Below are 18,274 nucleotides of genomic sequence, written 5' to 3'. Positions count from 1 at the left end.
TCCAGCCCTTTATCTTTCATACCCTCCTGCTTCACCTTATCACCTTCTAGCTATCCTTCTACAACCCCCACCTTTTTATTCTGGCATCTTCCCCCTTCGTTTGCAGTCTTGATGAAAGGTCTTGGCCTGAAACATTAACTGTTTGTTCATTTCCATTGATGCTGCCTTACCTGCTGAGTTCCTCCAGCATCTTGTGTTCGTTGGTTTGGATTTCCAGCATCTGCAGATCTTTTTGTGCTTATGTATCTTTACCTTCTCTGTCTATATGTGACTCCAGATTTACCAACCTGGTTGACAACATTCTCCTTGTTACAGAGACATTTAAGGATTTCATAGTAAGTAGTAGCAAGGGCCTTCAATTCTGCTTTAAGGCTAACATTTTGAAAACACTGCCATAATTAAAAGGAATGTAAATGTAATGTTGCAAATGTCAAAACTTACTATGTCGACTCAGGCCTAGGGGGCCGGCGTCGGGCAGAAAAAAGAATCGTGCCTTACAAGGCGTGAAATGAAAGACTATGCGGCACGCCACTCCTCACACAGACAGTAGGTGGCAAGGAGTTCATCCACCTTTCCTCAGGTTTTGTTTTTAGTCCTGCTGGGTGCCTACACATCCTCCTCCCTGGGTAACCGAAGTGCACCAGGAGATGTGCCCGTTGAGTCACCAACAACCTGACCTGAGACAGGTAGTATTGGGCTATGTGGAACCAGTAGCAAGGCAAGGCCTTGACCTGACAGTAAAACTAATCTCGGAGAATTGTTAAAATTAAATAATGTATTCTCCCTTTCGTCATTTCTATTCCCTACCTTCCCATATTGTGCTTCCAACTATGGATCCAAGTGGATTAATTTGTCTGGTTTAATTTTGGTAATAAATGATTATTGCAATGAATAAGTTGCTTAAATATTAAGAATACCCTTAGCCAATGTTCTCTTCCTTTCCTTAATCCCAGGCTTTCCTTGTAAATGGCAGCTATTACGTCTGAAGTCTCTCAATCCAAATCCTCCCAAAAGATTTAAGACTTTGAAACAGGCAAACCAATGAATCATTGGTTGTTATTATATATTTCTGAAAGCCTCTTAACTCAAGCTATATGGCATGTTTGCGTAATGTTGTCATTTAGGCTTTGACTATTCTAACAATAAAAATTCTGTTGCTATATTAGAAACTCCATTGTTGAAAAATAGCTCCCCATACTACCTAATTCAGTTTGGGTACTTGGATGTAAGAAGAATTATCTAATTTCCTCTCCGAATCACGTAATCACCTCACCCCCACAGCCAAGGTTGTGCAATAAACTTCTTTGGGTACTAGCCTTTTCAAACTAAGCACATAGGATATGTAATGCAGAACTAACAAAGGAAATAATGTGAACCTTCTAAGAACCATTGCACAGCAGTCATGTTTAAGTTAATGAATTTGAACATCTAAAACTACATACATTTTCTGAGAAGCCAGAAGTTCACCACTCACAACCTTAAAAGCTTAGTCTTCCTGATTAAGTGGATGAATGAAGATAATTATTGCAATGCAAAATACTTGTATTCTGAGAACCTTTCCAGTTTTAAATTATATATGAATAATTTGATCTGTATAAGGAAGTAGATCTGCCAGTAATTTTTTTTTTGGTAACCTACAGTTGATAATTTTTGCTTCTTGGCCCTAGGGTGCTTAGGGATCAAATGATATGCTTTAATGCAGACAAAGATCATATAGAATCGTGTTTATGGGTTGAAAGAGTCTCATTACAGGAAGCAGGACACAGTGGTGAAAAACAAAACCATTTGGCAAGCCAGGCAAACCATGATGTTTAGTTCTTTGCTCAAGCTTACTACAGAGCAGCATATTTGGTTTCCAGAATAATATAAAACAAATCACTTAATGCTTATTATTTTATAGATACACAACATGAAATTCTGAGCTGGACACAATCAGTTTTTGTTTTCATTGTGACTTGATCTCTCAGTTGAGGGTTGAGAGGGTATATAACTGTTTTCAGTTCTAATGTTCACAGTGAATTTTAGTGTAAGAATTTTTCTGGAACTTTAACAAAAGGGACGGTTAAAATGTATTAAGTTGTGGCTTTAGATTGAACTAGTGATGTAGAAGCCATGTGATTGAATTCCCACCACAGAATGTCTGAAATAAATTCTGCTTCTCCAAAACTATGAGTATCTCACAAATAGATATTTAAAACATTGTTCTTATGATGCAAGGCAGTAATGTGGCCATATGACAATAGGAGTGTCATGCATAGAACTTCTAAGTATCAATCAATGTGAAAAATGTTATTCAAGCAATTGCAAAATTCAAAGTAAATTTATTACCAAAGTACATCTACAATACTGTGCAAAAATCCTAGGCATATATGTATAATTAGGGTGCTTAAAGACTTTTGTACAGTACTGTAGTAATTTTATGTATTGCACTGAATTGCTGCCACAAAAAAACATTTCATGACATATGTAAATAATGATAAACCTGATTCTGATATGGGTCTCTTGTGGACTGAGAGTGGAAAGGGGGCAGGAAGGAGGGAATCATCATTGAGAAAAGGGGAAAGGAGAAGGAAGGGATGGGAAGCTCTAGAGAGACATTCTGTTATAATCAATAAACCAATTGTTTGGTATCAAATGATCTTGCCTGGTGTCTCAGGGCTGGTGTGCCTGTACCTGCACCACCTCCACCCCGACCCTGGCACTCCTTCTCTGCCACCTGTCCCACACCCCTCCCGTGGCACTCTACTCTCACCATTCTGAACATTCTTTGCTGCTGCCAAATTTACACATTTGCTTTCTGCTCCATGTTGATAAATACGGTACTATGCAAAAGTCTTAGGTACCCTAGCTATACATGTACCTAAGATTTTTGTACAATCTGTATGTCACCATATACAACCCTGAGATTCATTTTCAGGTAATTTTCAGGCGTTTTGTGATCATTTGCATAAATTGAAGTCTCTTCCTCCCTCCGCTTGCTTATCACCCCTCTTCACCTAGATCCATTTATCACTTACCAGCTCTTGCATCACTACTTCCTCTCACCTCTTTATACTGGCAATCTCCCTCTGTCTTTCAGTCCAGATGAAGGGTCTTGACCTGAATTGTCAATTATCCATTTCCTCCACAGATGCTGCCTGACTTGCTGAATTCCAGATAAAGAATATGCTACTGTCACATACAACTTATCCAACAAATGTTTCCCAATGAAATGTTCCCAAACCTTCTGCCGGCCTTGTAATATAAAAATTGTATCTTCATAAAGAGGATAGGCATGTGATCTTATAGCCATTTCCCTCAGCCCTTTTCAGTTGATGGCCTTTGCATAACTTAATAGTACAAATACATGACTGAGTGAGAGAGTGAGTCTATATTGATTAAGGTTGGAGAAGAGGGTGATTAGATCTACTAAGATGACTGATGTTATTTTTACAACTGAAATAGGCAGAGTTAGATGGGGAGTATTGTGCTATATGTAGGTGCCAATGACACCAGGCAGGAAAACAAAAGAGGTTGTGCATAATTGTACAAGTAACTAAGTATCAAATTAATAACAGCATCTCAACGATGATCATTTCTGTGCTATTGCCTGAATCACTTGCAAATTAGCATTGGGCAAGTACTGTTCGATGAATATCCTGTGACTTGAAGCCCTTATCTGCCAGAAATGAATTTTGATTCACAGTGCATTGGCATCACTAAAGGGGAATATCACTAACCAGAACTATGCTGGGACCATAGTTAGGTGAAGAGATCAAAGTTTTAAGAATGTGATAAGTCAAAGGCTAATGCTAGGTAGCACACGGGCACTGTGAGTTGTGCTACTGCTTTATAACCCAGATTCAATCCTGACCTCCCATTTTTCCTTTGATTCTGTTTCCCTTGGGTGCACTGGTTTCCTCCCACATCCCCAAAATTAGATTTATCGGCCACTATAAATTGCTCCCAATCTGCGATTGGGGGAGTTGATGGGAATGTAAAGGAATAAAGTGGGATTAATGTAAATAGTTGCTTGACAGTTGGTGCAGATTTGATGGGCCAATAGGTCTGTTTCCATTTGGTACTATTCCGTAACAAAGCTAGAGAGGTGAATGAAGTTATCTATGCCTGTTGAGGAACTTGATTGTCCTAGGGGCTGTAAATTGAGCTGCCTCAAATTGGTGACACCACAATGTGTGAAAAAACTCACATGTATATATTTTGATCAGACCAACTAAAGACATTGAAAACCCTGCTTGACTATTTTCTGATCTAATGCTTCATTACAACTTGTGTCTCGACTATTGACAGCATGTTGAGGGAATCTTTACTGAATAATTAACCATTGTGTGTATTACACTGAAGCTCAGTGTCACAAAGAACCTCATACCTATGTTATTAATACAACATGCATTAGCATTGTTTTAAGAGAATAACCTTGATAGCTGTGGCAAAGTGGAACCACAATCCTAAATGAAAAAATTGTTTGTTCAAGATGTGGAACTTTTCTATACAAAATGACAGACAGGAACTTGGTTAATTCAAAAGACAGTACCTTTAGTCATTATAGTACTTACTTCTGCACTACAATGAAGTATTGGACAAAATGATTAGTTAAGTTCTCAAAGGTACTGATTTGGGATTGAGAATATTTCCTCTCTGCTGAGATGAACACATTTGTTCTCTGTAAACTGTTGTGACTAACATTGCATTAATAATTTTGTTAGTAATTCTTTTGTTTATGCGTCACATTGTGTAATTATGAGTCATGTCAGTGATGTGCTTGGAGTAAATATAATTGCAGGTGGAAAAACTTGCTTTTTTTTTCCCACTGATATTTTCCGCCTAAAACCATGGTTTTTAATCAGTAGGGTTCTCTGATAACCCCAGAGTCCTGTTTTCAAGGTACTGACATAACTTAGTGATCCTAAAGATTTTCTGTCAAGAGTTTGTTTTTGAAGGACACAATAATTAGATAAGTGATTATGAGATTAAATTTGCAAGATTTAAGGCCCAAGATCATATTGAAACCTTTTTGTGACTCATGTTTGTCCTGTGGATCAAGTTTGAATTTTGGTCTCCTTTTTACCTAATTTTCTCATTGTTTTAATCTCACAAAATTTAAGTAATAGATGTTTAATGAGATTTACAGCATTCTCATGGTTCTGTAGTGGTGTTGTGTTACAGCATGTGGGAACTGATTTAAGTACACAAGAGATTTCACAATGATCTGTTACAAATTTCAGTGGAGTTGGTGAGTTTGATGAGTCACTGATGCACCTTTACAAGAGATTAAGACAAAGTTTGGAACTTGTAATTCAATAGTGCGCTGATTGCTGTTGTGATAGCAGAACAATTTCTAGAATTTGAGATTGGTAATTGGCCGTAGTACTGCACAAATGTATTGTAGTGGTGTGGTTGTTAAGTTACTGGGCTAACAGTTTAGTCATTGATCCAGAGATGAATTCAAATCCTGCCACAATAATTGTTAAACAAATTCAAGTCATTAAAAAACAATTTTTTAAGTAAAGCTGGTCTCAGTCGCAGTTATCAGTGAAAAGTGACCATCTGAATGCTTTTCAGGGAAGGAAATATACTTTCCTTGCCTGATCTTGTCTTTGTGACCCCAAATTTACTTAAATCTGGGATTCCTTCTGAGTCCAGGGGTGATTAGACATTGCCAGCATTGTTCACATCCTACAAATTAGTACTTCTTTAAAAAAAAATTACATGCTGCTGCAAATATAAGATATTTTCTGGTGAACTCTCCATCTCACAATTGCTTGAAAAGCCAAAAAGTTGAGTTTAGTCCTATATTGAATAGTAGTAGGTGGAATCTCAATGTGACTTGCAATTTTAAAAGAATTTTAATTCTCCATTTCCAGTCTGTGTTCTTTTTGAAGAAATACACAGGGTGTGGGGATTGAAATGTATTCGTTTTGAGAAAATGTTTTGGAGTTGAGGTGAGCGTGCAGGTAGCCCAGGAGGTAGTCATTTGACCCAGTGAATCAATGCCAGGTCTTTGTTAAGCAATCTGGTCAGTCCCTCTCCCCTGCTCTTTCCCTTTAATTTGCAAATTATTTTCCCTCTACTCCTATCCAACTTCTTTTTCAAAGCCCTGGTTGACTCTGCTTCCACATCATCCAACGAGGACAGATTTCTAAATAATAGCAAATATACCGAAAGTAGAAGTTTATCCTTTTTTACCTGTGCCCATCATTCAAATCTCTCCTACAGTTCTTGAAGTGGTGCTCTTCAATTTTCTGCAGCCATTAAAGGTAATTTAAAATGCTTCCATTTTCAAAGGGAAATACAGCTATAATACCCTTAAATGAGTAGCCTTTGCAATCTTATCACAGTGACATTAAAAGCATGGAATTATTTAAATGTTTTAACCATTTGTACAAATGGTCTTTATTTGTCTTCTCAGACCTTCCCTCAGAGTTCCTCTCTGATTTTATTGATTCCTTCCTATTTTAAAGTATTTATAGACAGTAATCAATAGTTGCAGTGTATTTCAGCCTTTGGATTAAGATTATTTTTCTTCTAATTTAATGTAGGTTTTAAGGACACAGCAATTTAGCTTCTGTCAATAACTTGTATAGATCTGTTATGCTAATTTTATTTTTTTTGTACTTTGGTTGCAGCTTCATGTTCCCAGTATCAGGGGGATTAGTTCCTCCCCAAGGTATGTATGGCAATGTTGCAATTCTACCATGCATATCTTGATGCTTTTCATTTCTTTATGTTACATTTGTGACCCATTACGTATGCTACATTGCTATATTACCGTCAATCTTTTAATCGCTCATTGCAGTTCCCTAGTTTTGCATGTATTTCTTTTAAATGCATCCATGAGCTCTAAATAAATTATTCCTCAATATGTTGGATTTGGTATATAAAATATTTAAACATTGAGAAATGCATTTAAATGTTCTGAAGAGTGTGCCGTGTACCAGATGGCCCTTCTTCTCCACATATATGTTGTCTTTTGTGTTGTAATTGAAATGGTACTGAGATTAGTTACTATTGGTGATGTTTTTGGCAGCATCTGAAAATTATTCACTCATGATCCCTTCTTTTCCACTACCTCTCCACTTCCTAGTACCGATCGCTTAAAATGACCGAAGCAATGAAACCTTGTGTTCCTTTTCCTTTCTACCATTGCTGTCACTTGGCACCACCTGTTCCTGGCAAGAAATCTGAATCACATTGATGCTAAGATATAGTTTCCCCCCCCCCACCACCGCCCCAGAGCTTTCTTATGTTTGCCCATGGACATAATTTCTATACAGTAGGTTAAGTTTCCTCTAAATTAATGTCTAAACCTGTATTCTGTGTTAGCACAACACAATCTAATAATTAATTTTGAATCTCAACAAACAACTTATCAGAATATACATTTACCCTAGAATGTGTATTTAAAAAGAACCTCTGCATGGAGTGTGAAATATATGCAAGATATAACCACAGATAAAATGTTAATATATTTTTCATTGACTGATGTAGCAGTAACAATACATTCCTCGCTGTTTATGTAGTTATTTGTGCTTTGTACTTTAAAGTAGAGTGAAACTAGAGAACATTTTTGAATTAGTTTTGTTGTAATTACACATGATGCCGGTCTTCAGCAAATGAACTAGGAGCAGATTAATTTTGTGATTAAAGAGTTAATGGGATTAAAATTAATCTCTCATTGTTAATGATTACTTGCATTTTTCCATATGGGAAGGCAGTTTTTCGTAACACAACCAGAGAAGGAAGCTGTTTCGAGTCTCATGTCTATATAGGGTCATTAAATCCTCCAAATCCTTTCTGTGTGTACATTCTCTATATCTTAATAAGTATTCAATTTTCAGATATTTATTTGAATCATTTTTAACAGGAGTAATGATCTTATATTTGTCATTACCTCTCACAGGATATTTTATGTCCTGATGTACAATACTTATTTTTAAAATATTTACTTAGTCATGTAAAACTTAAATATATCTTATGAAGTCCCTTTTAAAGAGACTTGTTTCTGCTATTATGTAAAGAACTCTATTTTTTAAGTAAAGCCAGAAATGCTAGAAACATTCACCTATCGAGGCAGTTTTTACGGAACATTTCAGGGTGAAGATCCTTTGTCAGAACTTGGATTGTGCAATTTTGAAGAACCTTAGATTTGCATATATTATAGAAAATAAATTACTTCTGCCTTTTGTAAATTATAATATTTATAAAAGATGCATTTTTCCAGAAAAATTGCTGAAAATATTACACTTACAAAATCTGGTTTAAGCATTAGTTACTCTGTCTCTAATCTGAGTTTATGGCAGTATGAAATAGAAATATGTACCATCTGTTTCATTTTAATCTGTAAAATTTCAAACAGTATCAGTTTAACTACTTTACTATTCAGTAACCCCCTGAAATAGTTAACTTAAAAATATAGGAGCAAGGAGAAGATTAGGCCCTTTTTTCTCCTCTAATTTAGTCAAAGTGGCTGAAGTTGTACCTCAGTGACACTTTCTTGAACTGATCCCCATGTCCCTTGATATCATCAGTCATCACATTTCATATTTTTGTGAGATAAACATTTTTCATATCATTATTCACTGGTATCCAGATTGCCCAACTGGGCTCTGCTGTTTAGAGATTGATCCTGTAAATAGTTATTCCTGTCATTCTTATTGTCGCTTCCTGCAGTGTTTGTGTGACAGTTGTTAGGTATATAGCTGTAATTGACACAGGTTCTAGCTACAGTTTTGATGATACCATGGGAATTTAAGAAATTGTGGGTTTTGAATTTCAATGAGGACATGGGTGAAGCTACGTGATTCACCATTATAAAAGACAAAATTTGGCAGCAACTAATAGAGTATACTTATGAGCAGTTAAATTCAACAATTAACTCCATAGGGTGTCTTGTTCTACTCCTTGCAAGGTCATTCAAAAATAATTTGGTAAATTTATGGAAACTTCAGTTTATACATTGTCCTTGCTATAATAAAAACAGCAAATCCCAAAGTAAGCTTGTGGAGCAAGCGTTAATCTTCCACCTGAACACATTGCAGGTCAATTTAGAATTTTGAAAATTTAGGTTACTCATTTTCCCTTCCTTTCTGTAGCAGAAGTGGCCATTTCTGACAGTCTGTAATATTGGCTCAGATTTTCCCTGTTGCTAATAACAGCGCTATTAGCGCTATTTTATGGCTTGTTCTGTGGGTACATCCAATAGCCCTACCATTAGCAACATATAGTGCAGACAATGGGACATAATGTGTTCCTATCATCTGCATTAATTCACTTGGAGGTTATCCTGTTAGAGGTATTCCCTGTGGCAAGTGGAAATCAATCTGTTTTCTCTTTTTACCATTTCTGTCAAAGAAAATCAGACTTGAAACATGAACCCTTTTCTTCTATTCACAGATCCTGTCTGACGTGCTTTATGTTTCTGGCATTATTTGTTTTTATTTCGGATTTCTGCAATTAGCAGTGTTTTTAGCTTTCAAGCCATAAAATTTGTTATTTTTATGTGTGGAGTCTTAATTCTCAAGAATGGTTAATTCTGAAAACTAAACTAGTATGTAAGCATTTGAAACATTTCCTTTCTAGATCTGTTATAATCTTATGTGTTTTGAAAATCTTTTTAAACATTTTATGTCAAAATAATTTGTAATATTTAGAGTTTATTATTTAATGGTTTGCTGTCAGAATTCTTTGGTCTTTGATTAGCTGGTTAATCGCTTTGAATTCTTTACTTTTACTGGAGACCAAATTTCCTTACTCCCATCACCAATCCCACCTTCAGTTACTCCCCCATTGAAAGTGCTAGTCAGCAATATATGTCTGAAAAGAGAATATCCAAGCTACAGAAGCCATTGAAACTTTATGCTTAGGTGTTTTCAGCAGCAACAGTGAACATTGTTTCTTAACTGAAATTACATGCAGCTGAATCATCAAAGCATTAATTTTAATTTTATGTTTGAAGTTGAAGTGCCTTTGCTATTCAAGCAGAAAGAATAATCTTTTTATTTCCACTTAGAAAATGTTTTATAGTTATTTATTAACTAGTTAATCATATTTGTGATCTGTACTCTAATGCGTTGAGTATTATAGTTCTTGACATAACAAGCCATAACAACCCCTTGAACTTCTTGCTTTGCCATGCAGTACATGGACTGTATGATTGTTAGTAATGATTCTGCATTTCTGTATGACTCAGTTATCATCCAGAACATTAGCACAGCTTTAAAGATACTTATGACAGCATCCATGGCTCTCATTACAAAATTCTTATGATTCACAACCCTCTAAGAAAAGAAATTTCTCCTGACCTGAATCTTCAAGGCTGAGCTCCTAATCGTGAAACTGCCTGAGCATATAAAAAAATTCCTCATTTTATGGAGCTATCCCCACAATGTTAAGCCACTGCAACATCTTCTATGTTTCATTGAGGTCGCTTGTTGTAATAAATTCCAAAGAGCACAAGTCCACCCTGCTCAGTTTGTTCTTGGAAAAAAAACCCTCAATTCAGCAATTTTACTGCATTGCCTTAAGCCAAGTGTATTTCTTACATAAGGAGACCTTGCCGGTGTCTTCTTGGGTCTTTCATGTTGCAGTACTCCACATGGCTTCTGTCATATCTCGTTATTGCACAAGATGAATAGGATCCTCTTCAATTAAAAGTAATGAGTGTGTGTGAGAGAGAGAGAGACATCTTTGCAACGTGGGAGCTATTTGAAAAGAACAAGTCTCGTTGGGAGTGAGTTTTAATTGAGCTGTCAAGATAGGGGAACCATCACCAAATGCCACAACCCCGGATGATTTAAATCTCTGAGGCTGATGTGCAAGCAGCTTTCAGGGGGGTGAACTCACTGAAAACATCCAGCCCAGAGGGAGTACCTGGCCAAGTACTAAAGATCTGTGCTGATCAACTGGCTAGAGTATTCATTGAGATCTTTACCTCTCACTTCAGGAGTGTGAGGCACCCATCTGCTTCAAGCAGACCATTTATACTGGTGCCTAAGAAGAATGTGGTAACCTGTGTCATTGACTATCGTCCAGAAGCACTTACATCCACAGCAATGAAGTGTTTGGAGAGGATGGTGATGAAACATATCAACTCCTGTCTGAGAAGTGACTTGGATCCGCTCCAGTTTGCCTACAGCAGATGCCATCTCATTGATTCTTTACTCAACCCTGGAACATCTGGACAGCAAGGGTGCATATTTCAGAATGCTCCTTATTAACTACATCAAAGCATTCAATGCCATCATCTCCTCAAAACTAATCAATAAGCTTCAATACCTCCTTGTGCAATTGGATCCTGAAATTCTTCACTTGCAGACCCCAGTCAGTTTGGATTGATAACAGTACCTCCTCCACAAACTCTAGCAGTACAGGTGCACCATCTCCGTGCACCACAAGGCTGTGTGCTTGGCTTCTGCTCTACTCGCTTTACACTTATGACTGTGTGGCTAAGCACAGCTCCAATGTCATATTCAAGTTTGCTGACACCACCACTATTGTCGGCCGAATCAAAGGTGGCGACGAATCAGCATATAGGAGAGGGATTGAAAATCTGATTGAGTGGTGCCACAGCAACCTCTCGCTCAATGTCAGCAAGACCAAGGAGCTGATTATTGACCTCAGGAAGAGGAAACTACAGGTCCATGAGCCAGTCCTCATCAGAGGTGGAGAAGGTCAGCAATTTTAAATTCCTCCGTGTTATTGTGTCGGAGGACCTGTCCTGGGCCCAGCACGTAAGTGCAATTATAAAGAAAGCTCTACTTCCTTAGGAGTTTATGAAGATTCGACATGACAACTAGAACTTTGACAAACTTCTTTATATGTATGGTGGAGAGTCTGTTGACTGGCTGTATCATGGCCTGGTATGGAAACACCAATGCTCTTGAACAGAAAATCTTACAAAAAGTAGTGAATACAGCCCGGTCCATCACAAGTAAAGCCCTTGCCATCATTGAGCACATCTACACAAAGCGTTGTCACAGAACAGCAACATCCATCGTCAGGGACTGCCACCAACCAGGACTAAGAGTATCTCTTCTCGCTGTTGCTATCAGGCAAAAGGCACAGTTGCTTCAGGACTCACACCACCAGGTTCAGGAACAGTTATTACCTCTCAGCCATTGGGCTCCTGAGACAAAAGGGATAACTTGACTCAACTTCACTTGTCCCATCACTGAAATGTTCCCACAATCTAAGGACTCACTTTCAAAGACTCTTCATCTCTTGTTCTCAGTATTTATTGTTTATTTATTATTATTATTATTATTATTATTATTATTATTGTTATTTCTTTCTTTTGTATTTGCACTGTTTGTTGTCTATTACACTCTGGTTGAACTCCCAATTTGCTAAGGTCTTTCATTGATTCTGTTATGGTTATTATTCCACTATGGATTCATTGAGTGTGCCCACGAGAAAATGAATCTCAGGGATGACATATATGTACTTTAATAATAAAATTAACTCTGAACTTCGAAGACTTATAAGGAAGGAACGCATAAACAGAGCAGTCATTAGAGTGGGAGGCTTTGGCCCATCAGGCTTCAGCAAGAACAGTCTTGGACAAGCTCAAGCAGAGGTTAAGTTTCCAGTAAGACCTTTTCCCCTCTCTCTTTGTCTATTAGTACATAGCTAGTAGTGCATTGAAAATGGGTCCAGATTTAGTGGTATGTTCTTTGTGTGAGACGTGGGAATTATGGAAGACCTTCAGACTCCCTGATAACTACATCTGCATAAAGTACATCAAGCTGCAGCTTTTTAGGGAACCATATTAAGGAACTGGAGCTGCAGCTCAAAGATCGACAGCTCATAAGAGGAGAATGAGGAGGTAATGGATAGGAGCTACAGAGAGGTAGTCACCCCTAAGTTGCAGAAGACAGTTATCTGAGTGACTGTCAGAAGAGGGAAAGGGGTCAGACACCCATTACAGAGTACCCCTATGGTGAACCCTCAATAGTAAGTGTACTGCTTTGAATACTGTTGGGAGAGAGCGACCTATCACTTAGAAGATGCTGCAACGGGGTCTCTGGCTCTGCAGCTCAGAAGGCGGTGGGGGGGGGGGGGGGGTGGGGAGTGGAAGAAGAGGACTGTAGTAATGATAAGCGAATCCATAATTAGAGGAGCAGACAGGAGATTTTATGGACTTGAAAAAGATCTGGAGGTTTTTTTGTCTCCCAGATGCCAGTGGTCAGGGATGTCTCGGATCAGGTCCACAGCATTGTAAAGGGGAGGGTGAGCAGCCAGAAGTCGTGGTACATCCTAGTACCAATGACATAGTTAGGAAATGGGAGGAAAAATTGAAGAGGGAATATAGGGAGTTAATTAGAAAACTGAAAAGCAGGATCTTCAAGGTAGAAATCTCTGGATTACTGCCTGTATGACGTGCCAGTGAGTGTAAGAATAGTATGATTTGGCAGATGAATGCGTGGCAGAGAAATTGGTGCAGGGTGCAGTGTTTCAGATTTCTGGACCATCCCAGAGATGAAGAAGTATTTTAAAGGGAGGTTGAGGCAACCATGGCTGACAAGGGAAGTCAAAGACAGCATAAAACCAAAAGAGAGGGCATATAATATAGGAAAAAATAGTGAAGTTAGACAATTGTGAAGCTTTAAAAAACCAACAGAAGGTAAATAAAAAAAGTTATAAGGAAAGAAAAGATGAAATGTGAAGAAAAGCTAGCCAATAAAATATGAGAAGACCAAAAGTTTTCTTCAGATATATATAAAAAATGTGAGAGTGGATATTGAACTGCTGGAAAATGCCACTGGAGAGTTAGTAATGAAGAGCAAAGAAATGTTGGACAAGCAATAAGTATTTTGTGTCAGTCTTCACTGTGGAGGACACTTAGCAGAATGCCAGAAATTCGAGAGTGTCAAGGCAGAAGTGAGTGTTGTTGCTTTTGCTAAGAAGAAGGTGAAAGCTGAAAGTTTGAAAGTTGTTAAGTCACCTGGACCAGAAGGATTACACTCCAGAGTTCCGAAAGAGGTTGCCAGAGAGATTGTGGATGCATTAGTAATGATCTTTCAAAAATCACTAGATTCTGAGAAAGTTGCAGAGGACTAGCAAATTTCAAATAGATGCTGGGATCTATTATTAAGGGTGAGGTTTCAGGGTATAAAATATGCCAAATTCAGCATGGAAGTCTCAGGGGGAGTCTTGCCTGACAGATCTGTTAGAATTTTTTAAGGAAATAACATGCTGTATGAACAAAGGTGAGTCATTGAATGTTGCTTACTATGACGGGAGGCTGCTTAACAAGATAAAAGCCCATGGTATTACAGGAAGGATACTAGCAGGGATAGAAGATTGGCTGACTGGCAGAAGGCAAAGATTGGGAATAGAGGAGGTCTTTTCTGGTTGGCTGTTAGTGATGGGTCAGTATTAAGGCAGCTTCTTTTCATAATATATGTCATTGATTTGGATGATGAAATTGATGGCTTTGTGGCTAAGTTTGAGGATGATGGGAAGATAAGTGGAGGGGCAGGTGGTGTTGAGAATGTAGGGAGTATGTAGAAGGTCTTATACAAACTGAGAGACTGGGCAAAGAAGTGGGAGATGGAATACAGTGTCAGGAAGTGTATGGTCTTACACTTCGGTAGATGGAATCTAAATAAGGAGAAAATTCAAAACTCAGAGGTGCAAAGGGATTTGGGAGTCTCTGTACTGGATTCCCTAAAGGTTAACTTGCAGGTTGAGTCAGGTGGTAAGGCAGGCAAAAGCAATGTTAGCGTTCATTTCAAGGGGACTAGAATATAAGAGCGAGAATGTAATACTGAGGCTTTATAAGGCACTGGTCAGACAGCACTTGGACTATTGTGAGCAGTTTTGGACTCCTTATCGAAGAAAAGATGTAGCTGGCATGGAGAGAGTCCAGAGGAGATTCATAAGAATGATTCCACAAATGAAAGGGTTAATGTATGAGGAGCATTTGATGGTTCTTGGCCTGTACTCACTGGAGTTTAGAAGAATGAGAGGGGATCTCATTGAAACCTTTCGAATATTGAAAGTTCTAGATAGAATGGATATGGAAAGGATGTTTCCTATAGTGGGTGAGTCTAGGACCAGAGGGCACCGCCTCAGAATAGAAAGGCATCCATTAATAACAAAGATGAGGATGAACTTCTTTAACTAGAGCTAAGAGAATCTGTGGAATTGATTGTCACAGACTGTTATGGAGGCAAAATCATTGAGCATATTTAAAGTGGAGGTTGATAGGTTCCTGATTAGTCGGGGTTCAAAGGTTATGAGGAGAAGCTGGAGATTGGGATTGAATAGGATAATAAATTAGTCATGACGGAATGGCAGAGCAGACTCATTTCATTTTTCAATCTTTTTATTGATTTTCAAATAAAGAATATACAAATCAGAGGAGGAGTTTAGCAAACAGATAATATAAAAGGCATATAAACAGCAATAATAAAAACAGAAAGTATATAATGTCAAAATTAAATAGGTAAAATATTATGCTGTTATATATACAATGGTCAAAAAATAACTACAACTCCTCATAGCAATCATTTAAAAAATTTGGAAATTATATTGATAAAGAAAAAAACCCCACTAACTAACCTGAAACAAAAAAAAGAGAAAGGAAAAAAAAAGAAAGAAAAAGAAAGATTGGTCAGTCCAATTGAGGATAAAATTTTAAAAAAAGAGAAGAAACATCCTTCCAGTCATCTTCGAACCTTCATGGATAAGGATTTTCCCCAAAGAGAATGAAGAAATATAAATAAATAAATAAATAAATAAATAGAATTAAATCATGTGAAAATATTAAATAAAGGGTCGCCAGACTTGTTCAAAATTAAAGGATGTATCAAATGTCCGGCTTCTAATTTTCTCCAATCTTAGGCATGACATAATGGAGGAGAGCCAATAAAAAACAGTAGGTGGGTTAGATTCTTTCCAGTGTAGCAATATAGCTCTCCTAGCCAGTAAAGTTGAAAAAGCTATCACATGTTGGGCAGAAGCAGACATTTTGCTTGCTTCCTCTGGAATAATCCCAAAAATTGCTGTAAGTGGATTAGGTTGAACATCCACATCTATAACTTTAGATAATATTCCAAACACATCCCTCCAAAAATTATTTAAACTTACACATGACCAAAACATATGAGTTAGAGTAGCCACTTCTGCGTTACATCTGTCACAAATAGGGCTTATATTAGGAAAAATATGCACCAATTTATCTTTAGACATATGGGCCCTGTGTACTATCTTAAACTGAATTAAGTTATGGCGTGCGCAGATAGATGAATTATTGACCAAGTAATAAATTTTACTTCATTGATTATCTGAAAGTGAATGTTGAAGTTCTACTTCCCAGGTACGTTGAACCCTATCATTAGGCGACATGCGAGCATTCATTAACTGTTTATAAATGATAGCTATTAATCGTTTTTGAAAAGGTTTCAACTGAAAAATAGCATAAGCCAAATTTAAAGAGCAGGCCTAGGGGTAATTCGGTAAAAAAATCACGTAAAAAATTCCTAACCTGTAAATATCTGAAAAAATGTGTATTGGGGATATCATATTTATCCATTAACTGTGAAAAGGACATTAAACAGTCTTGTAAAAACAAATCTAAAAAAGTTTTTATTCCCTTAATTTTCCATGTTAAAAAAGCCTTATCCAAAGTTGATGGTTTAAAAAAGAAATTAGAATAAATATTACTAGAAAGTAGAAAATCATTTAATTCAAAAAATCTACGAAATTGAAACCAAATTTTTAAAGTATGTTTGACAGTAGGGTTGAGAGCTCATCTACCTATTCTGGAGAGCGAAAATGGAAGAGGAGCTCCTAATAAAGAAGCTAACGAAAACCCCATTACTGAATTTTGACAGAGCAGACTGAATGGGCCCAATGGCCTAATTCTGCATTGATGTCTTATGGTGTTACTGACCTGCCTGCTTTGTACAACACCACATCACTCCCCATCTTTGATTATAAAGACTAACAACAGAGACTCTGGAAAACTTGGAGAGCATTCCACATCTGAGGAACTATTTATTTTAGCAGAACAGCACGGAGTAGTGAGTCATGCCACCCCAGCAACCCCCAACAAACCTGATTAACCCTAATGTAATCACAGGACAATTTACAATGACCAGTTAACTTACCTGGTACATCTCTGGACTGTGGGAGGAAACCGGAGCACCCGAGGAAAACCCGCGCATTCCACAGGGAGGACGTACAGAGACTCTTTACAGAATGATGCCGGAATTGAACTCGGAACTCCAGAGTGCCCCGGGCTGTAATAGCATTGTGCCAACGCCCTTTTGTTTGTGAAAATAACCGAAGGGTAAACACAACAGAACCAGATGTCATTCTGTAAGATTTAATTTGTGTTATAATATTGTATTATTTTCAACCAGCTATGCAATGTTATTTCGCAGTATCTAAACTGAAAGAGATTTGACTTCATACATTCAGTAAATTGGGATGACTTCCAGTGTCAGCAACACACATATTTATTTAGACATACAGCATAGCAACAGGTCCTTCAGGCCCAGTGGGTCTGCACTGCCCGATTACCCTTATACGACCAATTAGCTTACTAACCTGTATGTCTTCGGAATGTGGGAGTAAACTGGAACACCTGGAGGAAACTCACATGGTTATGGGAAGAACTTGCAAACTCCTTATAGGCAGTAGCGATAATTGAACCCAGGTCACTGGCGCTGTTTAATGTTAAGCTAGTCGCTACTGTTAAGCTAGTGCCTGTCTAAGTCATGTGCAGGGCATTGGCCTACTTCAGAACTCTTTCTGGCAAATGCAGTCAAAAGCTGGAGCTTGATAGCTTTGAAACAATTAATAAAATTCAACATCAGCCAAGCATACTTTAGTTGTATAAATCATTTGAAGTTGCAGGAAATAAAATTTTTCTTTAGCCTTGCTTTTTTTAATATATCAGAATTTGTCCTCTTGTCTAAGAGGCTATTATAATATGATTTTTCAGAGGTGCCATATCATCCTGTGATACTTCTTCCAGTTAGTCACCTTGAAGCCTCCAAATATAAGTGAGATGACAAATATAGGTTTTAAGTCAGCAAAGGCACCTGTCACTTTGACACACACAACATGCTGGTAGAACACAGCAGGCTAGGTAGCAACTATAGGGAGAAGCACTGTCGATGTTTTAGGCCGAGACCCTTCGTCAGGACTAACCAAAAGGAAAGATAGTAAGAGATTTGAAAGTAGTGGGGGGAGGGGGAAATGCGAAATGATAGGAGAAGACTGGAGGGGGTGGGATGAAGCTAAGAGCTGGAAAGGTGATTGG

At 37.7% G+C, this 18,274-nt stretch overlaps 1 protein-coding gene across 8 annotated transcripts in view; it reads left to right on the top strand.

Annotated features, from left to right (window-relative positions):
• The window catches only part of synrg (synergin, gamma), a 117,333-nt gene that overhangs the window by 2,352 nt on the left and 96,707 nt on the right, over positions 1-18,274 (top strand). For 6 of the 8 annotated variants that reach the window (XM_059973380.1, XM_059973372.1, XM_059973379.1 and 3 more), the window contains exon 2: positions 6,627-6,667. The exons of 1 other annotated variant lie outside the window; for it this stretch is intronic. In XM_059973380.1, coding sequence (XP_059829363.1) covers positions 6,627-6,667 — 41 coding nt within the window. Of the gene's footprint in view, positions 1-6,216; positions 6,258-6,626; positions 6,668-18,274 lie in introns of all 8 variants that reach the window. One more of the 8 variants, XM_059973375.1, reaches the window with a different exon arrangement.

This window comes from Hypanus sabinus, chromosome 6 (genome assembly GCF_030144855.1).
Source record: "Hypanus sabinus isolate sHypSab1 chromosome 6, sHypSab1.hap1, whole genome shotgun sequence".
Lineage (NCBI taxonomy): Eukaryota > Metazoa > Chordata > Chondrichthyes > Myliobatiformes > Dasyatidae > Hypanus > Hypanus sabinus.
The sequence above is the reverse complement of the archived record's forward strand: the minus strand, read 5'-3'. Positions and strand labels throughout refer to the sequence as shown.